Source organism: Lutra lutra, chromosome 6 (genome assembly GCF_902655055.1).
Source record: "Lutra lutra chromosome 6, mLutLut1.2, whole genome shotgun sequence".
NCBI lineage: Eukaryota > Metazoa > Chordata > Mammalia > Carnivora > Mustelidae > Lutra > Lutra lutra.
The window spans coordinates 98,636,249-98,662,017 of NC_062283.1; the positions used below are offsets into that span (position 1 = coordinate 98,636,249).

The window sequence follows — 25,769 nt, forward strand, 5'->3', positions numbered from 1 at the left end:
CCAGGCGCCCCCCAGTATTCATAATTCTTAACTAAGGTACCCACATGTGGCATAATGATGAGCAGTTGAACCCATAGATAAAATTCCATGCATTCACTTTATTTTTTAAAAAGTTAACTAAGTTGGGACACCTGGGTGGCTCAGTTGGTTAAGCAGCTGCCTTTGGCTCAGGTCATGATCCCAGCATCCTGGGATCGAGTCCCGAGTCGGGCTCCTTGCTCAGCGGGGAGCCTGCTTCTCCCTCTGCCTCTGCCTGCCACTCTGTCTGCCTGTGCTTGCTCGCTCTCCCTCTCTCTCTCTGACAAATAAATAAATAAAATATTTTTTTAAAAAAGTTAACTAAGTTATAATACCCTAACTTACAATTAATAGGTTCTTGTTCAGCTATCATTGTTGTGCGGCTCTCTGGATTCTCATAGAGAACATGGACCAAAGTGTGGGGTTATATCTCCCTAAACACTGCTTAGAATACTCAGTCAAGTGCAAAGTCAATGAGCATATCATACTCAAAAAGTATTGGGGATATATTTATACTTGGGACACAGAAGTGGGTACTGTTCTAATAAACTTTTTTATTATGTTCAATTTTGAATGCATTTCTTCATGTTCTTTTGTAACATTTAAGTAGATTATATAAATCTGTTAAATATGATTGTTTTCTGTAATGACCAAAGAAAGGCCCCCTGTGCTAGGAAAGAATCAAATTCGTGGTGAGTGATGACTTACTCAAGATGGAGTCATAGAAATTAAGAAAGCCTGATCACTAAATTATAAGGTTAAAAATTCTGACATTTCATGATAAGGTGTCTGGGGTTTTTTTCATATTAAAGTGGGTTGGAACCAAAGCACGCGTGAAGGTCTAGAGGAAACAAAATTGACCATGAGTAGATAGTTATTAAAGTTGGGTAATAAGAATTTGGGAATTCATTTTACTATTCTCTTTATTTTTGCATATTTGATATTTTCTATGATAATAAAGTTCAACAAGAGAGATCGTAATTGTAGCTTAAAACATCGAGATACTTTAACCTTAAAGTGATAGGTTCGGGGTGAATTATATTCCAAGAGGTGCTACTTGAGTAAACTCTAAAAATGACAAAAGAATCCTAAAGGCCATTGTCGTGAACAAATAGACTCATCTGATTACTCATTCAGAGAACATAGGCGAGTTCCTTGGTAGTCAGTATGGCAACTAATCTCCAAAGTGGGCCCTCCTGGTATCTCCCAACCCAGGGCTGTCTTCCCATGTGACTTTGCCCCTCCTCTCACTGAAAGATGGGGCCTGTGTATGTACTCTCTTGCACCCGGGAGAGCTTGTAACCCCAGCAGAAGTGATTGTGCCCAAGTCTAGGTTATAAAAGGTGGTACAACTTTTGCCTGGCTCTCTTGGTATGTGTCCAGCTTCTCTTAAAACCCAGTGTCCTGCTATGGGGAAGACAAGCAGCTACATTTGGCACCCCTGGACAGATGTTCCAGCAGATGGCCTCTGCTTGGGTTCCAGCTGTTAGCAGCATCAGCCTCCAGACTTGGGATCCAGCAAGCTTCCTAACGATTACAGCTCCAGCCGTCCGGTCACCTCCACCCTTTGAACCCACCCAGCCAAGGCCCCAGACACCATGGGGCAGAGAAGAGCCTTTTCTGCTTTCCCTTTTCTGAATTCTTACCCACTGAATCTGTGAAGGAAAAAAAGTACTTGTTGGTTTGTGCAACTAAGTTTGGGATGACTCGTTACACAGCAGTGGTAACTGCATCAGCACGCATTATTGAGGAGAATCTTACTTCTCAGTGATCGTTTTTTTCCGTAACATGTCCAGAAGACACATCTTTACTTGATAACTGTGTTCTGGTTATTCACAGTTTTTACTATTTCTATCAACACGATGACTTCCAGATCAGGAGTTAGATTGGAGACCATCAGTTGTTCCCCAGATAAAGTCATTTACAACCGGACAGTCAGGTTGTCAGTTCTTATTCCCCCTTCCCCCTTCCTCAGGACTTCTTGTCTTGCTGGAACTCTCTAGAACCGTGGCCTTCTACCCACACCCCCCGCCCCTGCTTACGCTGGTTGAATTGGGAGCGAAGAAGAGGGCAACCTCATGTGTAGATGGGGAAGGGAACGTCAAGAAGCCTTTCTCTACCCATTTTGAACTGCATCCCTACTCCTTTACTATGTAAGCAACACCCTCTATCGATGCACACGTAGCTGGTGCTTCTTTTGCCTGACTTCATCGCACTTTTCACTTCACATTGTATCTTGAAGAACAAAATGCCCTATTTTTCAGTGATAAACAGAATGAGAGTGTCCAGCACTTCTTTAGGTGTATGATACGTCAACCAAAACTTCATTCACACTCTGCACATGGGTGTTTTATCCAGGCGTATAGCAGACGCCTGCTAACTTCAACTCTTATTTGCAATGTTGCATTTCTCAGGTTTGACGGTTAAAGGAACACATTTTAGTACATCATACATGAAACTGTACCCCCAACCAATTTCCTAACAAGTCCCCCAAACACAGTTTATCATTAGTAACAGACCAGCGTGTGAAGATAATTGTTTAACATGTTACTTCCTGGTCATCAAATGTTTAATGTGGTTGTTGACAAGCACCTGCTTTGTATGTGGGGGAAATGTGCATTTTGCATAACGCACTGTAAATGTTCCGTTTATGATATGGAGTAACAGTCGATTCACTCAATAAATAAAACTTATTAGGAAAAATGCAGATAAAAGTACGCACTACAAGCTGGTAATTTCCTACCGTGGACTATTACCTGGTAAAGTAGAGACTAAGAGCTTGAGGAACAGGTTAGAATAGAGGAGGGAGGAGAGTTAATCAGTCATTTTCTTCATTGGTTATGGAAGGACATGGGCTGGAGTTGGGCGTTAAAGGGGCTATTTCAGGGAAAACTTCAGAGGCAGTAATGGAATTCTGTCATCTTTTTGAGGTTCCCACACTGACTCTGAATGGGAAGATTTAGGATGAAAAACTACAAACCATACCTTTGCTTACTTCCTGCTGTTTCAGTTTATAAATTTCTCTATGTGATGCTAAGACGTTAGGTAACAGGACATCATGACTGGTCTCTGAGTACAAGGAATCTCCCCAGTACATATCTCCCATGTTGATTATACCTGAGTCTGATGTCCTACCAGTTGGACTTGGAATGTAACTCAAACAATTGCATATGTTGCTTTGTAAAAACGGTGTATCAAGTCTGGGATAGAAATCTAAATTTGTCCATTATGAACAAAGGTGGCGATGAAAACCAGGAGGGTGTTGAGCAGAGAGAATTCTATGAGGCTTTACACCACTCTGGTGTTTTCCATAACAAATAAAGCCCTGGGACTGGGGGTGAGTGAGTTTCCAGTCCATTAAAGTACTTTTCTCTTTTGATCTACTTGTCCAAAATCATCCGAGCATGTTCATTTTATAGTCAATAAACATACTGGATTCCCATTACTTACTTACATTTGTAAATGTACTCTGAGTTATACTCATTTTAATGTTTTGTTGCCAAGTTTCTTAAAATATTAGCCTAGTTTCATAATCACGCTAGTAATAAAATAGACAGCTTCAATAAATTGAACAGTTGGACCAGTGAGAATTCCTCATGTGAGATGACCTGCTCCCACATCCCGAATGTTAGCCGGGATTCACAGAACCATCTTCCTATGGTGCATGTGCGGACCTGAAGAATGTAACAGTTCTTAAGAACGCAATAGGACTGTTACATTCTTCAGGTCCGCACATGCACCATAGGAAGATGGTTCTGTGAGTCCCGGCTGACAGAATGCAATAGGAGGGGCATCTGGGTGGCTCAGTGGATTAAAGCCTCTGCCTTTGGCTCAGGTCGTGATCCCAGGGTCCTGGGATCGAGTCCTGCATCGGGCTCTCTGCTCAGCGGGGAGCCTGCTTCCTCCTCTCTCTCTGCCTGCCTCTCTGCCTACTTGTGTTCTCTGTCTGTCAAATAAATAAATAAAAATCTTTTAAAAAAAATGAACGCAATAGGATTATTGGAAAACTCATAATTAAGCTGATATTGCAAACTTGTTAGTCATAGTACTCCTTCCTCTAAAACTGCTTGTTGGCCTGCTTGTGACAGCTCAGCTGGGTACCAGCCCGGACTGTGCGCCACACTTCAGTGAGGACCTCCACTTACACCTGCTTAGACTTAGAACTCTTCTCTACCTGAGAAAAGCATCAGTGTCCTACAGTGCAGCTCTTATTTTCCCATAGTGTATTCTATTACTTCTGATAGTGCAATTTTCCTATTGTGCTGCCAGTGCTTATTTCAATATATTATTTTCATCATAGGTCCCTGGTTTACCTCTCCCCCACCTTTGTTTATTTTTTTTTAACCAAAGGGCAAATGGAGTTTTTAACTATAAAATGGTTTTATCTCTAAAATGATTCCTTTCTTTATGATTTGATGATTTTTGATACTGTCATGCATTTATTTCCTCAATTAACTGGGTGCTCAGTATTGTGTTTTGAATTTCCGGCTAGGCCAGTTCGTTTGTATTAGAGGGCTTGGCAATTTCTGGGGCTGCACGAGAGTATCAAGTGAGCTTTCCGTCTTCCTAAAGACACTTAAAACTAGCCCTGCGCTATGGAGACTCTGAGTACATTTAGAATTAAGAATCAGATCAGCGCTCCAATATTTTTATTATTATTATTATTAAGATTTTATTTATTTATTTGACAGAGAGAGAGGCAGCGAGAGAGGGAACAAGCAGGGGGAGTGGAAGAGGGAGAAGCAGGCTTCCCAGTGAGCAGGGAGCCCGATGCAGGGCTCGATCCCAGGACCCCAGAATCATGACCTGAGTGGAAGGCAGACGCTCAATGACTGAGCCACCCAGGCGCCCCTACAACTCCAACATTATTGAAAAAGAAACAATGCAACTGGATCCCCATAAATTCCGCCTCCCAGTGATGGTCTAATCGCATCCAGAGAATTATTTCACCCTTAACTGTCCGTGCCCTTCAGTGGGATTGTACTTTTTTTCTTCCACAGTAAAATTGTCAGCAGCGTCAAGTGGTTTGGGAAGCAGTTCAGTTTTAAGACCAGAGTTCTCGTTTTGAAAACACGTTAGTTTTTCCAGAAACTCTGTTTATCTCTCCCATCTCCTCCCACTGTATTCTAGTGTTTCCCAAATCCCCCATCTCTGCGTACATATCTGTTTGTCTTTCTGGTGTCTGCCACATTGGGAAGTCTCATTAAACCCGCATCTGTTCTCTTTTAGGAGAAACCTGATGCCAGCCCCACGTCACTTCAGCTGCGGTCCCAGATCGAAGTAAGCACAATGACTTTAATCATCTATTTTTGCTTCTGCTTTTTTTTTTTTTTTAAGTGATATTCTGTACAAATCAGAGGAAGCCTGCTGCTCTAGCTGCGCTGACACTGTGTCTCTTTCTCCTAGGAGTCCCTTGGCTTCAGCAGCGCTGTGTCAACACCAGAGGTGGAAAGAAAGTAAGTTTCCTTCCTTTTGCCCGGGATCAGAATTTCTAAGTAGGTCCATCCTGGTGAAAGTTGAGTGGGTGATCATGTTGTGTCTGTGCCGTGGAGCCTGAGGTCATGTTCCTTGCACAGGGTGTGTGTGTGTGTGTGTGTGTGTACGCATGTGTGGGTGGATAAGAGTGTGTTTTGTAATTCAGTTGGTGAAGACTAAGGATTCTGCAAGAGTTACTGATGTCACACAGCTTATTGTGAGTGAACCCCAAATAACTGACTGGAAATGAGCAGAGAAAGGAAAAGGACGGGTCCACCAAGAGGGGTTTTCTTCTTTTAAAATAGTCTCCAATACAGGGTGAAAGTCATAAAGAAGCAAGGTACAAAAATACAATATATTCCAGAATAAAACAATTGTTAAAAACAAAACAACTCTCTTCACATGTGACTTTGGTGGGTACCCTTAAAACAAGAATAAATGCTTGTGACAAAATGGTAAATGTTTCTTAACCTTTCCTGTTAAAGGTGATATTTTTGCTTCTTTGTCCTGACTTGGGCCCTGTAATCTTTACTGTCATGGAAGATAATTCTATGTTATATCTTATATCCGCAGTGTTTCTTTTAGGCAGCTTTAAAAAATGAAACAAAACAAAACAAAAACAAAGCGAATGGGTTGGTGTTTTTTTATCTTTTGTTTTCTATAGCCTTTCCCGTTTCTTCTTTATTCCATCGTAATTACACTAGAATGTTCTATTTATGATCTTCCGAGGTAAAGAAATTTTAAGAAAGTCCTCATCTTCAAACAGATGCTTCCTTTGGTATGGAACCCTTTACAGTGTTTGGTGCCAGGAGAAGCATAGAAGTGGTTTAGCAATAAAGTATTTCTGGAATGAAAGCACACGTTGGGAGAGCGTGTGTGTGCTTTACCACACAGCTCTGCCTAATCCATCCACGTGTGTGCTGCCGGCTCAGAGGCAGCTTCCAGGAGGGAAGGCTGCTTTGCCAAGGCTTCAGTTCTCAAAAGGTAGTGCAGATTTGGTTCAGACTGAGGAACATTGGGAGTGACGAGCAAAAAGCAAACCAAGGCCATTTCCCATTCAAGGTTAGAGAATGCATGTGCCGCTAACATGAATCTCCTTTGTCTTAGTTGCGTGAAACCTCCCACCAGCTTAGTAATGTGGAGGCTGAAGGAGCTCAGAGATTGGAGTTGACATTGATTTGGCAATTGGTGGTAGGGTGGCAATAAATTGAGTTGAGTATAGGCAGAAGCATGGAGTTAATGGAGTAGAAGTTCTTCTGACCTAGTTTGCTACCTATTTGTCATGATCTGGGCTGAGAACTCAGGTGTTCTTCAGAATCTTGAGTCCTTTGGGAAACAAGAAATGTTTGCCTTTTCTCCTAAGAGGAAGTGACTCACCAAATTTGTACTAATCTTAGTTAGGCTGGGTATTTCTTCTTCCCCCCAATTGTGGGTAGTCATTCTTTCCGTGTTTACATCCTTCACTTAGTAAAATGTGGCGTGGCTCTTGTGGCCAAGAGAGAGACTCTCAGCCGCCTCTGAGGTTAAGAAAAAATTCTGAACACACACAACACACAGTACTGGTGACAGCCCCAGCCTCTCCCATTTATAAATCTGCCATTTTGCTTCTGTTCTTTTAAGTGGTTTACTTGAACCTTGGTATTTCTAAGTAACTTAAAAGTTGTAGCCCATTTTGTTCTGTATTTCCTGTTGAATGCTTTTTGAAAACTCTGGTACTCTTGTTTTACTTATTTTAAAAAAACTCTTGAAAAATCTTAAACTTACTGTAAAGGTGCAAGAGTTGTGCAGTGAACTTCTGTATAACTTTTACTTAGACTCAGCAGTTTACACACTCTTATTCTCCCTCCTAGACACACACACACACACACACACACACATAATATTGCTAATTACGATTATTGCAGAACAATCAGAGAGTAAGTTACAAACTCTGACTCTCACTTCTCAGTACCTCAACCTGTATCTCCTAAGGACAAAGACCTCTTACAGAACTCTGCAGTGTAATTACCAAATAGAGAAATTTGAATAGTGATTTTCCTAATCTATAGTTCATGTTCGAATTTCTCTAATTGCCCCAGTAGTGTTTCTTACAGCACTTTTTTTTTTCAATCCAGCACTTAAAAAAAAATGACTTATCACATTCACATGTCCTCTCTCTTGTCATATTTAATCTGAAAGGATTTCTTGGCCTTTCTTTGTCTTTTATGCTACTGATGGGTTTTTTAAGAGGGTAGGCTAGTTGTTTTGTAAAGTATTCCTCTGTCTGGGTTTCTTCTTGGGACTCAGGTAATGCAGTTTTGCTGTTGCGTTCTTCCCAGTAAACTGCATCATGCTATGAATCTGTCCCATTGTTGGTGATACTAATTTTGATCATTTGATTGTGGTGATGTCCATCGGGTTTCTTCTGACAAGTCAGACTTTTTCCTTTGCAGTTAGTAAATATTCTGTGGGGAGATGATCTGAGACTATATAAATGCCTTGCTCCTCATCAAACTTTTACCTGATGGTTTTAGATTCCTTTAATGACTGTCGCCTAAATCAGTTTTTACAGTGATGGTTACAAAATGATGATACTTATTCTTAAATTGGTAATTCCTTTGGATTAAACCTTCCAAAAGATTTTCTTTCTTTCTTTCTTTTTCTTTTTTAAATAAGGTGGGCACTCTAGGTTAGATTATAAAGTGAAGAGTTTTGTTTATATTGAATTATTTGATTTTTTTTTTTTTTTTTTTTTTTTACTTGAGAGTGCAATTACTTTGAAATGCAGAATCCTGCTAGTCCTCTGATCAGAATGCTTGCTGGTGGTTTTGTAAGCCAGAGAGGATGACCTGGTAAACCCGCTGGTTGTGTCTGGTGAGCGTCCACCAGGTATCTGCCAACCAGAATATCCTTCTGAGTTAGCAGTGTTGTTTTATGGGCAGAACTTTTCTTCTGCAGTCAAAAGGCAAGAGAACTCAGGCAAAAGTAGGCAAATCCTGCAGCAGCCTGCCCTTAGAGCAGAGGCCTAGATGGAGCGACATGGGAGTCCAGTGACTGGCCTTGTGGCTCCTGTGGCCTGAGCCACAGCCCCTCCCCCACCAGTACCCCCTCATGTCTCAGGGGCCACAGGACATCTTTTTCTCTCCCTTCTCCCCCAGTTAAAACCTGAGCCAAGGAAGGAATCAAGTGTTCATTATAATGCAAATACCTGATTTCTTAAAAATTCATCATCTCTCCCAGGGGTATTTACCATTTAACTGGGTTTAAAGTCTTGAGCTACAAGAATTTAGTTCTGATCAGAAGAGACCAAGGGGGTGGGTCTTGTGGGGGTGACAAGCAGTGAGAAGTCAGACAAGAAGTAAGGATATACCTAACATCACTGCAGCTGCGCCCTCTGCCAGGTGGGGCTGATTGGCTGTACTTGGCGGGTAGATATGTGGGACCCACAGGATAGGTGCGGCTGTCCATACGCAGAACAGGCCTGCCCCCACCAGTCTGACATAGGCTTTATTCCTCCTTTTCTTCTTACGTTCTATGTGGTCTCTCTGTGCTTTCACTGAAAATATTAAAAAATGCTAAGGGAGCTTTCATTTCAATCTCTTCTATTTATATCAATTTACCTTGCCTATCAATGAGACTATCTACTTTATTACAACAATCTTGGATTTGTGTCTACTGGCTAAAAAGCTGAATGTTAGCTATATTTTTTTGTTAGCCTGAAGAATATCTGGAGAGCAAGACTTCTTTGCTGGGGAAATTCTACTTATGTATGTATGTATTTGACAGAGAGCGCACGCGCACAAGCAGCGGGAGAGGCAGAAGGAGAGGGAGAAGCAGACTCCCCACTAAGGCAGGGAGCCCGATGCAGGACTTGAGCCCAGGACCCTGGGATCATGACCTGAGCTGAAGGCAGACGCCCAACTGACTGAGCCATTCAGGCGCCCCCAAAATTCTTTATAACTGTGTCTGTTGGGAATGCATTTAGCTAGAAATCACAGGAAACATGACCTATAGTGCCATAAAAAGAACACAGCGTTCATTGGCTACCTCCTCCTTCCACTGGGTGATCTAGGGGCTGGCACGGAGGCTCACCTGAGCCTTCAGGAACCCAGATTGTACTGTTTGTTGTTAATCCCTTGTTTTAAAGTGGCCACTGCATTTTCCAGGTGGGAAGGAGAAACAGGGTGAAGAAGGTCAAAGGGCAAAAAGCGACAGGCACATCCTTTAGAACGCTTTCCTAGAAACCCTGTCCAACACATTCCAGTTCGTCTCACTCATTTCTTCAAGCCGCAGCTGTTCACTGAGCACCGGCTTTGTGTGCCAGCCCCCATTCGGGGCTCTAGGATGTATGATGAACTGATGTGAGCTGCGTCAACACGGACAGAGATGTCGTAGAAAACATTTATATGCTTTCAGTGGTGCTACAGAGAAGAGTAAAGCAAAGAAAGTGAGCCCCAAATTGGGGCACTTGTCCACCATTGCCACCAGAGAGCTTGGAGGGATGTGTGTTTTCCGCTGACTACTTTATTGCCCTGAACAAGATGGGTGTCTTAAGGAAGGAGGGAGCCCAGACATTGGGCAGGAAACTAGCACTCTTTTCCACAAGAACCTAACCTTTTATTTGTACGTGTATTTCTGAAACAGAGTAATCTGAAAATTAGCTAGCTGTCTAATAAATAAGCTCTGTGTCAAGATGATTTAGATTCATTCCTTTCAAGGAAGCCAACTATAAGGGAGCCCATCTGGTTATTATTTCTAGGTGTGTATCTACATTGGAAGTAGCCTTTAATAGGGTTGGTTCTGCAAATTGGACAAGAAAAAGCAGGAGATAGCCGGTAACGTTGATTGAGCACTGAGTATGGGCCAGGAACTGATCGAAGTACTTAACATTGACTGAGTTAATCCATCATCCCTGTGAGGTTTGCTATGATATTATTCCCATTGGCAAATGCAGAAACTGAGGCACAGAGAGGTTAATAAGTTGCTCAAGGCTACACAGCTAATTAAGTGGCAGAGCCCAGATTTGATCCCAGTTGAGAACCCAGGCTCCTACCATTAAGCTATAATTCCAGAGTACTTTTTTTTTTTTAAAGATTTTATTTATTTATTTGACAGAGAGAGATCACAAGTAGGCAGAGAGGCAGGCAGAGAGAGAGAGAGAGAGAGAGGAGGAAGCAGGCTCCCTGTTTAGCAGAGAGCCCGATGCGGGGCTCGATCCCAGGACCCCAGGATCATGACCGGAGCTGAAGGCAGAGGCTTTAACCCACTGAGCCACCCAGGTGCCCCTCCAGAGTACTTTTAATTGCACTGCTTATGCAGATAGAGAGGTTAGGGGCAAATTGAGTTCGTTAGTGTTATATAAATAGCAGCAGTTCAAACCTACACTCCAGTAGTCCTCTTGGAGGTAGGGGGAGACTTTCCTTGCATTTGAATCTAAGTTATATCTCAGTTATTTATTTATAGAGGCAGGAAGGTCCAAAATAAATCTCAAAACTTCACCTTCGCCAATATTTATAGGCTCTTTTCTACTAAGTCTTTCACCAGAGTTGAAAATTCACTGATTTAGTTTCACTTCCTTTCATTACCTATGACTACCCTTGAACTATTTTATGGTGAAAAAGTCCAAAAATATATCGTAGACGGACGAGGAAGATAAGTCAAAGGAGGGCGAGCCAGCGGAGCAGCACTCTGTGGTCCAGTGAAATGGATGGCATCTGGTTTACAAATGTTCTCTGCGGGCGTTGACTCCGTTTGGACACTGCTTCCCTCTCGGATTTGTTTCGTCTGGCAAGCTGCTAGTATATACTCTTTTGATGGCCTCCAGTCTCCTTTTCTCCCCACCACAAAATCCCTGTTTCACCTCCCGCTTGCCATGTGCCCTCCGGGAAGTCACCCTGCTTGTGTCACTGTGTTCTGGTTGCTCGCTCTCTCCTGCTCCTCTCCAGATCAGTTGTGTCTCTGAACTTGCCTTCCTGCCCCTCACGGGGGGCCCCTGCCTGCCTGACCCCCGGCCTCTTCTTTTCACCTACTCTCCAGGCAGATGAAGTTCCTGTGATTGCCCAGCCGGGCCTCGCACGCCCATGGCGTCCTGAGCCTCTGAAATGGTTGCTCCCTCCGGTGGGGTGCCCCGTCCCCACTTTCACTGTCCTCCCCACCCCCCTTAGCTGGGCAGACCCCATCAGACTTAGAATCCCAACTCTGGTCATGGCTCCTCCCAGAAGTCTTCCCTGATCCACAGTGTGAGGGTCCAGTGTCCTGCTCCTGGGCTGTGTAGCCGCACACAGTCCTGCTATGATTAGAGTGGACGGAGGTTACAGGTGGGTGTGTGTGCATGTGTGTGTGTGACCTTACACTCCGAACCCTGGGTCTTTCACAAATGTGCTTTGTTCTTCTCCCTCCCGTGGAAGGTTTCTTGCCATTCTCGAAAACCATAGTCCAACTTCTCCCCCTGAACTTGGCCCCCACAGCCCGACTCCTGTCTCCTTCGTTCTTGTCGAAACGCTGTCTGAGGTCAGTGCTGCAGCGATAACCAACCCAGAGGCCCCTGCCAGCTCACAGATCCTTGTTGTATTTGGCAGGACTGCCTTTCCCGCGGGTCCCACTTCTCTCCTCGCCCTTGGTTTGGTGCCTGTGGCAGCTTCTAGTTTCTCCTCACTGCATGCCCAACCTTGGCAGTTCCCTTTCTTCTGCCCATTTCCTACTGTGGGTGTTCCCCTGGGGCTGTGTACCCAGCCTGCAGGCTCTCCCCAGGTACTCACACCCAAGGTTTTGACCTCTTGTGTTGGGGCACCCTCTCAAATCCACAGCTGTCCCTCGGCCCCGTTTCCCAATCTGGTGACGTGCCCGTTGCCACAACTTGCCAGATGCCGGCTCATTACTGTCACTCTCACCCCAGGTGCACGTCCTTACAGCAGAACTCCTCACCCCTTCTTAACCTTCTTTCCTTCTCTGACAACATGCTCTTTGATCATATGTCCCCTTCTGTCCTTGGGACCATTTTCTGCTCTTCACACAGACTTGAGTCATTATCTCCTGCTTTTCTTTCGTGATTCCAAAACCTCAATCATCAAATCCTGTTGCTTCTACTTCTTTATTTTTTTTCTTTTTAAAAATTTTATTTATTTGAGAGAGAGTGTGAGCACAAGCCAGGGGAGGGGCAGAGGGAAAAGCAGGCTCCCAAGGAGCCCCACACCACGGGGCTTGATCGCAGGACCCTGAGCCAAAGGCAGATGCTTAACTGAATAAACCACCCAGGCGCCCCTGTTGCTTGTACTTCTGTAACTTTTCCTGTGTTTCCCACTGCAAGTGATACCTTTAGTGCTCTTTTCATGAGCCAGAAAAGTACATTCAGGAAATGACCCCAGATTGGTCTCCATAAAGTGCAGTTAGACCACACTGCGGTGAGGCATGCTGAGCTCTCCGGCATGGCACCTATGAATTAGGGCCTCTGCACATTTGCACTTGAAAAAAAAAACCCATAGTTCAGCCCGGGCCCATCTTTATGGCCACGTCTCCCACCACCAGCCGCACAGCCCCCCTGTCTTCATGCCTCCTGGGCTGTTCCACACTCCTGCTTTGAAAGCATCTCCTTTCTTTAGATCCTCTTTTAAGAACGACTTCTCCAGGGATGCTTTCTTGGTCCTTTCCCTGGCTGTAATCTTTCCACCTGTTGGAATCCAGTGACATCTGGCACGGTGATGTCTCTGTATTGTAACAGGTACCATCATCATAATAGTGGTTATTGGGTTATTTCTATTATCGGACACCATGCTAATCACTTTTACTGTATTTTGTCATTTAATTTTTCATGGACTCATTGATGTATGTACTATTTTTGAGACTAATTGGCTTGCCTAAGGTCCTAGAACTGGAGACAAGAAACCTTACCCAGTCTGAATGCCAGGACGGCCTTGGGGTTAAGATGCTCTGTCTGATAAGCGGACTCTCTGGGTTCACATCCGGGCTGTTTCTTACCAGCGCCTCAGCTCTTGGCAGGTTACTCCATCTCAGTGTCTACGGTTTTCATGACTGTAGAACGAGGATGATCAGTACAGTACATACCTCCCTTACTGAGCTTTCCAGCACCTACTGAGTGTTCAGTAATTTGTCTGCTGTCTATCTCATCAGGCCCAAATTCATGCCCATGCCCGTGGCTCTCGCTTTGTATCCTTTCCTAATCCCACCCGGCCCAGCTCACGTTCTTCTCTCTTTGAATTTTCTTCAGTGTCCGAAAGAGTTGTTTGCACAAAGCAAGCGCTCATTGAGTATTTGCATGGAAGTCCTTGATGGCTTTAGTTCTTTGAAAGAAGGTTAAACTGGACTGTCCCCAAGACTGGAATCCAGGAGATGTACTTCGCTCTCCCCTGTCCCCTGGCACGTGCCAGAGTCTCCTTCAATGGATAGCAGTGGAGTGAGAAGCCAGTGCTTTCTGCTGGTGAATATTAACGTTAAAAAGACAACCTTGAAACATTTTAAAAACATGTAGTGCAGAGAATAGTGGCCCCCACAAATCCCCAAATCTGTTTCTAGGGCCTGCTGTCCTTTCCCCACCCAGTTCCATTCTGTAATCGTGTTCAAATCTCCTCACGTTTTTCCTCTGTTAAATAGAAATGACAGAACACAAAGTACCTCCACATAAAGGTACAGCATCATGGATTGCACACAAGATATTACAGTTTTTTTTTTTTAAATCCTTAATTTTAAAACTTGGAGTTTTGTTAGAAAAGTACATTTATGTTGTTTTCTTTTTGGTAATAGGTTTATTGAGATCTAATTCACATACCAGGAACTAGAGGGTATTATGCTGAGTGAAATAAGTCAATCACAGAAAGACAATTATCCTATGATCTCACTCGTATGTGGGATTTAAGAGACAAAACAGAGGAGAATAGGGGAAGGGAGGGAAAAATAAAACAAGATGAAATAAGAGTGGGAGACAAAGCATAAGAGACTCTTAATCATAGGAAACAAACAGGGTTGCTGGAGGGGAGGGGTGTGGAGGGGTGGAATAACTGGGTGATGGACGTTAAGGAGGGCATGTAATGTAATGAGCACTGGGTATTATATGCAACTGATGAATCACTGAAGTCAACTTATAATAATATGTTAACTAAGTTTAAATTAAAAAATAATTCGCATATTATGATTCATAACCTATAACCCATCCATTAAAAGTATGTAATTCAGTGGGTTCAAAAAAATTTTTTTATTTGGCGGGGTAGGAGGGGTAGAGGGAGAGGAAGAGAGAGAATCTCAAACAGACTCTCCACTGAGCACAGTGTCTAACAGGGACTCGATCTCACAACCCCAAGGTCATGACCTGAGCTGAGATCAGGAGTCAGACGCTTCACTGACTGAGCCACCCAGGTGCCCCAAAGACTCGTATGTGTTTTAAGTGACCAGCTTAGCATAATGTTCGCAAGGTTCATCCATGTGGATTCCGTTTTGTTGTGTGAATATGCCACATTTTGTTTATCCATTTATTGATGGGTGGACACTTAGGACTGTGTTGACTTCTTTGCTGTTATGAACAATGTTACTGTGAACATTTATATACAGGTTGATGTGTGGTCATTTGTTTAGTCATTTTTAAATCTGCTTTAGTGAGATACAGTGTATCTGCCACGTACTCACCTAGTGAAAATACTCAACAAGGTGTGTAACCTGTTCACAGAATGGCACCACCATCACCAGAGTCAATTTTAGAACCTTTCATCAACCCAGAAAGAAACCCTTTAGCTGTCACTCCTCTATGTCATGATGACCCCTGTTCTCTCTAAGCAATCACCAATCTAATTTCAGTCTCTATAGAATCACCTCTTCTGGACATTTCATAGAAATGGGGGGAAGTGCATTTTTGAAAGAAAATTGGTTTATTACAGCTCCATTAAGAGTAGACCTTGGAATCCAGTTCTTGGTAACTTTGTCTCCAGCCTCCTTGAAATGTGTAAGATATTCTTCAGCTTTTAGTAAGTCTTCTCCTTTTAGTGAGTAACTCCTTTTAGGACTCCTTTAGTAAGTCCTTTCAGTAAGACTTTAGAAAGTCTTCTCCTTTTATTAAGTTCCTGCTGGGGACCTCCACCCTGTTCATCAATAAGAAAGTCTCTCGTTCCTGAAGACGGGTTGGAGAAGAAGAGCTCAGGCTCCTTCCCTCGTGAACACCCTCGAAAATAGGGTCTCTGCCATCTGTGGTTCTGTAGACTTGTGCGTGACAAGGTGGGGCTCTCTCTGCTCATTTTCGTTTGTAGAAGTAAGCACTAAAACCCGCAGGCTGTGCAGTTATGGAATAGACCAGATTCACTGAGAATTGCTGATGAGGTCTGCAAGTTTGTTGGGAAATCCAGGTCAAGCCGTGTCCCCTGGAGCTGAGATGAGTGCACCCTGTTTCCACATCCTGTTTGTGGCAGGGCTGCGGGCTGGGGAGAGGAATGCCAGATCTTTCCCATGGGGGACGTACACATGTGCACTGGGATGAGGAAACCACATGGAGGTGTGTCCTTCAGAACAGCTTGCAAGTTGCTTCTGCCCTGTTCAGGTGGATGTATCCTTGCTGAGTGCCCACTGTCCTCCCAGGAGATGGAGCCGGGCACTCGTGGCTTGTGAGCACAGAGCCACAAAGGGGACCAGAGGTCGCTTGGACTGCCAGTGTTTGAGCTCAGCAGGGTGGGAAGTAGAGGCAGAATGGCAAGTTTAGGTTTCAGAAAACGAATGGGCTGCACCAAGAGCCAGGCATTAGATTAGTATGTGTATTATGCATTCTTTCCCTTTGATCCATTTACCAAGAGCCGTCTGCCAAGGCTGTGGGCAGGAGGGCAAGGTCCCTGTCCCAGGGGCTGGAGCGTTTGGTGTGCTTGCTGTCTGTGATGGCCGTCTGCTTGGAGTCACCCCTCCGGGCTTCAGCTGCTCAGTGATGAGTTAGAATTGGGTGGTCTCCTTTCCTTCTCTGACCCAGTCCAGAGCACGCCCTGCAGTGGCCAAGTTGGCGTGGCCCGTCTGCATGGGCTGTTCTGCTGCTGCTGCTGGTGTTGGCCAGACCGCGAGCCTGCATTAAGCTCTGCTAGTTGTGGGGTGAGAAACAGTTTATTTAAATTCTCTAAGCCTCAGTTTCCTAAACCATAAAATGTATGCAATAGAAGCTCTTTCTGAGGCTGGTCATGTGAGATACCTAGTGCGGTGCCTGGCATATGGTAGGGGTCCACGTCTCGCTCGTTGTCTCTCCATGGCCTCTGTGACGTGTGGTATCGCCCGTGGCCATGGTCACATGTATATGGTTTTCACCCTCTCTCTCATTCAGCGGTGTCCTGCGTAGAGCTCCCCAGTGGCTCGGGCCACAGAAAACATGCTCCCACTATGGGAGCTTTCCTTTCCTTTCCATACCCCAAAGAGGGGAGGCTAGGAGATGACTGCTATCCTCAGGGAGCCCATGCAGTCGCAGCGTGCCGAAGGACGTGTTTGTGCGGGTGGCTTTGCATCCGCACGCGTGTGTGCTCTGTCGCATGGCATATTTGAGGGGCTCGACATTCCAGAATGCAGGGGCTTGGGGTAGGAGCAGCTGTGCTAGAATTCCCCACCTCAGCTGTTCCCCACTGCAGACTCTCCTGCCCCTTGCTTCATCTGGTGAGCGAGCCCCAGCTGCCCGGCCCCAGCTGGAGTCCACATGCCTAGGCTGTGCACGCCCCCCCGCCCCGGGGGTGGGGTGTGTGCAATGGCTGGAGATAGGCTTCCACTGCCAGGAGGAACTTAGGATGCGAGGGGGCTGTGGTTTCTTCCGTCTCCTGCAGGAGAGGTGAACAGGACACTGGGCCAAGGGGGTGGGGTGCGGTAGGGGGAGGCAATCAGTAGATAAATAGCAATACTGTCCGGGCAAGGACAGGGAAGACCCCTATGGTATCATGCAAAGTAAATGGTAGCTAACAGTGAAGGAAATGGGGTGGGGTCTGCGGGGGGAAGGGGTCAGAAAGGCTAAAGGGCTTGCCAAGATCACCATCACAAAGCCTGGGCAGGCAGAGGTGGAATTCTCACATAGATCCATCTATCTGCCGGGGCCAAGCCTGTTGTCGCAGATGCCTCCACGCAGACCACAGACAGGTGCATCAAGAAAGACCTGTGATGGGTTGGGCTGTAGTGCAGTGCAAATGAATAAACATTTTCCAGATTTCTGTGGTGTGGATGGGTTTGCTAGGTGCTGGAAAGATGCATGGGATGGGAAGGTAGCTGTCCTCTTAGGAGCTACAGAAGTCATGACAACACGATCGTCCTGTGCCATGAGGGCTGCACAGCAGGGACTGGAGGAGGATGGCCAGCTGGGCCCTGGGGGCTGGGCATCACCACAGACACTAGAGTTTGGTATCAGACTGGCTTCTGTTGGAGAAGTGGACGTTAAGGTGACGATATTGCAGGGTTTTGACCGCTGGTGTTTGTTGGGGCTGGCTGCTCTGTGTCAGATGATGTGGCCTGATGTCACATGCAGGCCATGTGGGGAAGGGGAATGAACTGCCACCTGCAAACACGGACACGTCCTCTCTCACCGCCTCCACGTGAGCCTCCAGTTTCAACTCGCCAGGAATCTGCAGGAGCAGCTGGTGTCCTTCCCGAGATGCTCAGCAGCCCCTGCCCTGGCACGATCCAAGCACGGGGGCCCTGATTGCGGCCCCCCACCCCCGAGTGAGTCCCGGCCCCACCATGACACGTGTCAGGTACAACAGGGCCTCATGCCCCGCACAGACTCTGAAGCACAGAAAGAAAGTAGCCGCTTTGCCTCTGCTCTCCGCAGCTCCCGTGCAGGAGCTCCTGGGACTCCTGCTGACCCGGCACAGGGCAGCGGAGGGGACTTGGGAGATGTGATCCTGCGGAGCTATGTTGACAGGCTGCACATCCACCACAGTCGCCCACAGGAGTGAGCACTGCAGGGAGGGGGAGGGGTTGGGGAGGCGGAATTAGAGGGGAAGGGAATTCCAGACAGAAGCAAGGGTGTGCAGAGGTATTTGAGCACAGCACTCTGGGGGTGGGCAATGCTTAGAGTCTGTGCAGCCCCAGTGCCAGCTCGGGGAGGTCTTCAGAGCAGCTCAAGGATTGCCTAGTGGTGGGCTTTGTATGTTAGAAGGACCGTTGTCAATGTGAGCAGATTGGTCTGCGAGCCCCCAGGAGGATAGGGAGACCCATGGTCTAGGGGATGGATCCTGAAGGTCTAAAACTTACCAGAACCTTTGTTAGGCTTCTAGTTTTTAAATTCTTCCATCCCACCGGCTAATTCCTTCATTCAGTCTTTAAGGAGTATCTCCTGCATGCTGAGTACTGAGGATGGAAATGCGGTACTCAGGACTGCCCCTGACCCCCAACCTGGTGTCTACAAGCTTGGCTGCTGTGTGGTCTTATTGTAGTCTTGTAGTCTGAATTGTCTTCTGAAAACTGCACTTGTAATCCTGCCTAACTGGATTTTGGAGACCTTGGAGTGAAGGGTGCAAGGAGGAAATGGAGAAGGGAGGTTGGGGAATGTGTTGCCAGTGTCTCCTGGATGCCACCGACAGTCGTGGGCCTACCCACGCATCACAGTTAGCTGGAGAGCTTGTTGGAAAGACAGACCTCGGGCGCCACCCAGGCCTCATACATTGACTTCTCCAGATATGGAAGTCGGGAGTCTTTAATAAGTTTTCCAGAAGGTTCCTAGGCGGCCAGCTTAGTGTTACAAATCACTGCCAAAGCCAGTTTCTTTTCCTTTGGGTCCACGGTCCCTGCTTCTGCTCCACATCTCAGTCGGCCGTGGGAGCGGCGGTGGCACCCACCTGCACCGGTAGAGGGCACATGTCATCACGGTGACTCTGGCCCTGCTTCCCAGAGTCTCTGTCAGGTGCTGATGCGTCACTTCAGATAAAGCCTCAGGACCAGAAGGGGGAAGGATGTGAATCAATCCGAGAGCAACGTGAGACCAGCCAGCAGAGTTTGAGGATGGCGATGTGACAGGACATGTGTGGGAATTTAAAAATGAGGTCTGAACCATGACGGAAGCTAACTAGACTTATTGTGGCAGTCGTCTTGCAATGCATCCAAATATCAGCTCATTATGTGTTACTCTTAAAATTCATGTGTCCTGTGTCAGTTATATCTCAGTTAAAAAAAGGAAATCTGAGGAGCTAGGAAAGCCAGAGTTCCCATCTTCACAGTGTTCCTAACGTAACAGTTTTCCATCAGTGGTGTCTGAAGGAATCGAAGGTGGGGGTATGGCAGCAGTCACAGGGGAAAGGACCCCATCCTTTGTGCTGCCCACCAGAAGAAGTAGGGCAGGTGGACAGCTTCCACAGCCACGTCCTAGATGGTGGCTGGCCACTGTGCCTCCAGCTTGTGACCAGCAGGGCGCAGAAGAGCCCTCCAGTCCTGCAGCTGCTCCAACTCTGTCCTTCAGAGGCAGCTTCACTGACTCCCCTGCTCCCCTCAGAGCAGCTGACAGAAGAAAGGCAGGCAGCCCTGGCCCCCATGCCCCCCACCCGGGGCCTCTGGGCCCAGACAGCACAGTGGCCCACATGCCCAGCATGGCCCGGGCAGTGGTGAATGGGAGCCGCTGTTTGTTTCCACTGAGAAAGTTCTGACCCGCTTCCGGAGCCATTGCCATGGAAACAGACTGAGAATATAGTTGAATGGAGCCTCTTTTCCTGCCATCTCCCCTCTCCCTTTCCCCGCTCTGAGGCGGAGGCTCTTAGGGGCCGGCAGTCTGGCATTCCCTGCAGGTTCATGCACAGTTGTTGTTGTTGTTGTTTATAAAGATTTTATATATTTGTCAGAGAGAGAGACAGCGAGAAAGTGCAAGCAGGGAGAGTGGCAGAGGGAGAGGGAGAAGCAGGCTCCCCGCTGAGCAGGGTGCCCGATGCAGGACTTGATCCCATGACCCTGGAATCATGACCTGAGCCAAAGGGAGATGTTTACCCGACTTATCCACCCAGGCGTCCCATCACGCACATTTGATAAGAATACCAAAGGCTAGGTTTCCTTACCATGCCAGCCTCCGCTGGAGTAAGGGACCCCATATGCACCTGGTACCAGGCAGAGTGGCAGCCTGTGGTGGGAGCTATTCTTGTGCTGAGCCCGTACCACGCATACTGATAACCACCATGGGGACATGCAGTGCTTCCCTGTCCATCCTGCTGGCCTCACATCTCAGCCATGTTTCCTTGCAGAAAAGCCTTTCTTGAACCACAGATTTATTACACGTACACACCAGATTTTATTATGTTTTCAAAGATTTATTTACTTACGAGACAGAGTGTGTGTGTGCTTGCGAGCACAGAGGGGTGGGGTAGAGGTGGAGGGAGAGTCCCAAGCAGACTCTGCACTGAGCAAGGAGCCCGATGCAGGGCTTGGTCCCAGGACCCTGAGATCACGACCTGAGCCAAAACTGATGCCTAACTGACTGCGCCCCCCAGGTGCCCCCTGTATGTGCTAGATTTTAAAGGGCAAATAGAAGGGAAGGATATTTTTGCCTCATTTGCAGAGTGCATAGCCATCATTAGAAAATGCGAAGAAAGCTACTTACAGTACTTTTCTCATTTTATAAAAACTAGCTTTTGTGGTGAAAACAGTGCCCTAAAATCCTGTTTTATTTTGCTTTTGACAGTAATTCAGTAATTCTTAAGATGTAAGGACCTAAATAAAATTCACATCAAGGCCATAAAAGGAAGGTATTCATTTTTATTGGTTGCACCAAAGGCAGACAAAACAAAAGAGAACTTTATTTCCCTTTCATTCAACACCTTTGTGTATCTGTTGAGGAAAAGTCAAAAATCAGAGCTTGACCCACATCTGCGGATGTCAGTGGCCAAGTCACAAACCTAAGTTGGCACTTTCAGTGCTAATAATAGGAGAATAGGGACATACTTGAGGCTCATGGTTTCATATCTGGCACTGTGAATTGGGTGGTGATTCAGACAGGAGAGACCCTGGTCTTCATGAATCTGGTGTTTCCGTGGGACCAACACTGGAGTGGGGCCAGGAGAGCTGAGCTAGCTCTGTGATTTGCCGTCGGGTAAGTCACTTTCATGAACTTGCCAGGCTTCCATTTTTGCATCTGTGTAATCAGCCTTTTCATGGTCTCTGGGAGCCTGAAATACAGTGGGATCGATAGGACTGTGCTGGGTAAACCCAGACCAATGCTTAACCCGGTCATTTTTACTACTTTTATTTTTTTTTTTTTAAAGGGAGAGAAAGTATGCACGTTGGGGGCGAGGAGCAGAGGGCAAGAGAGGGAGAAGGAGACTCCTGAGCAGGCTCCATGCCAGGCACAGAGCCCAGCATGGGGCTCAATGTCACAACCCCGAGATCACGACCTGAGCGGAAATTAAGAGCCAGACATTGAACCAACTGAGCCACCCAGGTGCCCCTGATCATTTTCACTCCTTAACCCACTGAATCTTTTAGGATTATATTCAGTCATTTGTAACTGAACCTGACCACACTAATGAGGCAAACGGGGGCCTGTTTTCTTCATACAGCAAGGAGTCTGGAGACTGGTACAGTTGCTCACGGAAGTATTTGCTCTCCACCAGTTTTAATACATGATTTTCATCCTTATGATGAAATGATGACTTCTCGAGCCTTGTGTCCATGTTTCAGGAAGGACCGAGGGGGGAGGGGCAAAGGGCAAAAGTTATGGGAAAAGGTGAGTGAGTCTTTGTCATTACGGAAACCCTAGCTTTCCCAGAGACCCCTCCCTGTGAATATTCAGCTATATCTTCTCTGCCAGAAGCTCCACTTGGCCTCCACCAGCTGCAAGGGAGTGTGGGGAAGTGAGTGTTTTAATGGGGTACCCTGTCGCCCAGACAAATCATGGTTCCCTTAGTAAGAAAGAAGGTAAGAGGAATTTGGGACAGGAGGCCACTGGCCCTGCAGGCAATGGGCACAACTCCGCCCTTCTCCTGAGCACGTCGATCTAATCTGCCTCATTCTGTTGTGAACTCCTGGAAGGTCCAGACCGTTGCCCTTTGCAGACGGTATCTGTTGCCCTCAGCAGGCAGCAGACGGCTTCACTGTCTACACCCAACAACAGATGCCAAACCGAAAAGCACGGTTGGTTGGTTTTGTAGGAGACTGAGGAGTTCCTGACCTTACTGGACTTACCTGCACATACTGAACTTCCCTAGAAAACAGTATCATACACCATCTGGTGTGTCACAGGGACACGCTGACGGGTCACTAAGTTTGCAGGAATCGGGAAGGCGTTTGTAACTTCTCAAGGCTGGGATACAGTGGTGACCTTCAACGTTACCACATCAGGGCGGCCATCCATGCAGCATATATTTATTAAAGATTTTACTTACTTACTTACTTATTTAATTATTTATTTCTCAGAGAGAGAGAGAGAGAGAGAGAGAGTGAGTGAGAGGGACAGAGAGAGAAAGCACAAGTGTGGAGGGGGAGTGGCAGAGGGAGAGGCAGGCTCCTGTCTGAGCAGGAGCCCGATGTGGGACTCGATCCCAGGATCCCAGGACCATGACCTGAGCCAAAAGCAGACACTTAACCAACTGAGCCACCCAGGCTTCCCTGTACAGCAATTTATTTTATCAACTTTCTTAGCGAGGCCAAACCCACAAGGTGACAAATAAAGAGTAATAAACCCCAGATGGAAAAGAAAATGCCCACGGGGGGGGTGTGTGTGCTAGAAATCAGGGAAGATGACCATGTGCTCTCCTAGATTCTATGCTCCATGCCCCAGGCCCACCTCTGGGCACGTGTCCAGCTCTGCACGGGGCATCGTCCTGGCCTCAGTGAGGTTGCTGTCCAGACACAAACAGGTTGTGCTGTGGAGAGGTGGCATCTGGCTATGTTTCAGGCACGATACTTAAACTTCTGCCCAGGGTGCCTGTGTGCTCAGTGGGTTAAAGCCTCTGCCTTTGGCTCAGGTCATGGTTCCAGGGTCCGGGGATCGAGCCCTGCATCGGGCTCTCTGCTCAGCAGGGAGCCTGCTTCCCTTCTTCTCTCTCTGCCTGCCTCTCTGCCTGCTTGTGATCTCTGTCTATCAAATAAATTTAAAAAAAAATCTTTTAAAAAACCCAAACAAAAGCTTCTGCCCATGTGCTCTGTTGTTAACATTTGGGACAGTTACCATTGGGTGAACGACAGAACACAGATCTCTTCCAGTGCATCTCTGTGGTAGATTTCAGATTCAGCAGGGGTGGAGCCTGTTGTTGGCCTGGGAAGCTGGTTGGCCACCCCCGGGTGCCAGGGAACCAGCCCCTTCCATGTCAAGAAGCTGGAGGACCTCTGAGCCAGACTGAGAGAGACTTGGGTCCGCAGCCGTCCTCATCGCTAACGTCTTGGTGGTGGTGCTTTGCCTGTACAAACATGTTCTAAATTCCATACAAGTCATAGTTCACGGAAATCTCTAGAAAATCTATGCGATAGGTAATACTATCCCTGTCTTGCATAGAAGGAAACTGGAATTCACTGGGACAAAGTAATTTGTTCAGAGTGACTGGTTGGTGAATGGTAGAGCTGGGCTTTGAGCCCTGGAGGTGGGGCTCCAGAACCAACACTGTGAGCTGTGATGGTAGGCGGCTTCCTACAGAAGAAGCCTTCCTAGCTCTAGGGAATGTCGTTCACATAAGGATACCAATCATTGGCCCATCCGTCTCTACCTCGGCAGTCATGTTCAGTCACTGGCGTGTGTGTGTGTGTGTGTGTGTGTGTGTGTGTGTGTGTGTGTGTGTGTGTTTAATTCTCGGAGAAACGTGGATTGCTTTTGTCTAGTGCAATTGAGAAGTAGAAGAGGAGTCCCGTGTCCATCCTAGCTATTTGAGGGAAGTTGGTGCTAGAAAGAGAGAGAGATAGGCTTGATTTGCAGCAAAGATCGTGTTTAGATACCTCGAATTTCCATCTACCTAATATAATTAGCAGGGGACTGAAGCCTAACAGAAACCGTTTTTGCTATAAGTTGCATGCCTGCATTGACTCTCTCTCTGTATTCTTCTGAGTAAAAGACCCTTTTGAGACATCTTGTATAGAAGGAATAAGTTCACCTACAGTGATTCTGATGGCAGTTTTCATCCAGAGATGACAAAAGAGGGTGGGGCAGGAAAAAAGTTAATGTCCAAACTCATGGCTGGAAAGTATCAGACTTTGAAAGTGGCCTTTCCGCACTTTCTCAGGGGGAGCATTGGACCGGTATGGGGGAGGGCCTCTTCAAATTGGGAATAAACACTGGATGGGCTTTGAGCCCATATCCACGCATCACAGCCTTTTCTCTGGGAGAGTAAAGGTCACGCCATGGGCTGGTCCAGACCACTTCCATGACATCCATCCGTCCCGGAGAGCTTCTCGCCATTCACCAGTTCTTCGGTGTACCCTGTGCTGCCTGCAGTGAGTTAACTTGGTGCAGTTCGTCAGGAGGACAGCAGGGAATAAACAGCTGGGAGAAATACGGCGCCGGGGAACGCGGGTGGAAAACCACCGGCATCACGTGTAGTCATCACTGCGAGGAAAACGGTGGATTGTGAGAACACATGAATTGCTTGTAGGGAGTGTGGTCAAGAAGAGGAATTGGGGACGGCCATCTGAATCACTTGACGGAAGTCAGTGCCAAAAAAAAAATTAGAAGAAGGAACTGTGGCAATTTAGAAACTGCGAGAGCCCAGAATAAGGGACACAGAGGTGACCTTGTAACAAAAGCCCGAAGGTACAGGCTGGGAATAGGCTGAAATGAAAGAAAAGGCCTGTATGGGGAGTGTTGTGACCAGGGGACAACATGTCACCGATGTTGTCATTGTTGTTAATAATCTTAGGATTCTAACGACATATACCAGATTTGAGCAATAGAATTACCTTCAATCTGAGCCAGCAAGTTTGCAAGGTAAGTTCTACTATGTGCATGAAATCCTGCACCTGTTGTCTGGGTAAAGCAAGAGAGACACATACGACACAGAGTTGACCCTGAGAGTGAGCCCCTCTAGCAGCATGGACCCCTTGTGTCTCCTGTCTCATCCTCGTCCTGGCCCCATGGCTGGGGAAGGATGGGGAGCCTTGAATTTTTATAGCTGACAGTAGATAGTCTACACAGAATTTTGCTTCATATATATTTTTATGAAATAGGGGAGATACGTCCCTATGATGAAAAATATCTTTGCTATCCAAAGGATAATAAGAAATACTAAATTAAGGAGTCTCCTGCTTTATACAAAATGCTTTGTCACTAAGCAAAATATTTAAGGAAGGCATATCAACTTACAAGGAATAGTCAACGTATAAGAAATAACATCACCACATAAGAAAAAAAAATCAACTACTAAAAAGCTCCTCAACCCTTTTACTTTCTCGCT

The 25,769-nt window shown here is 46.4% G+C and overlaps 1 protein-coding gene across 4 annotated transcripts in view; it reads left to right on the top strand.

Moving 5' to 3' along the window:
- The window catches only part of SASH1 (SAM and SH3 domain containing 1), a 315,208-nt gene that overhangs the window by 205,820 nt on the left and 83,619 nt on the right, over window positions 1-25,769 (top strand). For all 4 annotated transcript variants that reach the window (XM_047732173.1, XM_047732172.1, XM_047732170.1 and 1 more), the window contains exons 3-4: window positions 5,248-5,298; window positions 5,425-5,474. In XM_047732173.1, the coding sequence (XP_047588129.1) occupies window positions 5,248-5,298; window positions 5,425-5,474 (101 nt within the window). The remainder of the gene's footprint in view (window positions 1-5,247; window positions 5,299-5,424; window positions 5,475-25,769) is intronic.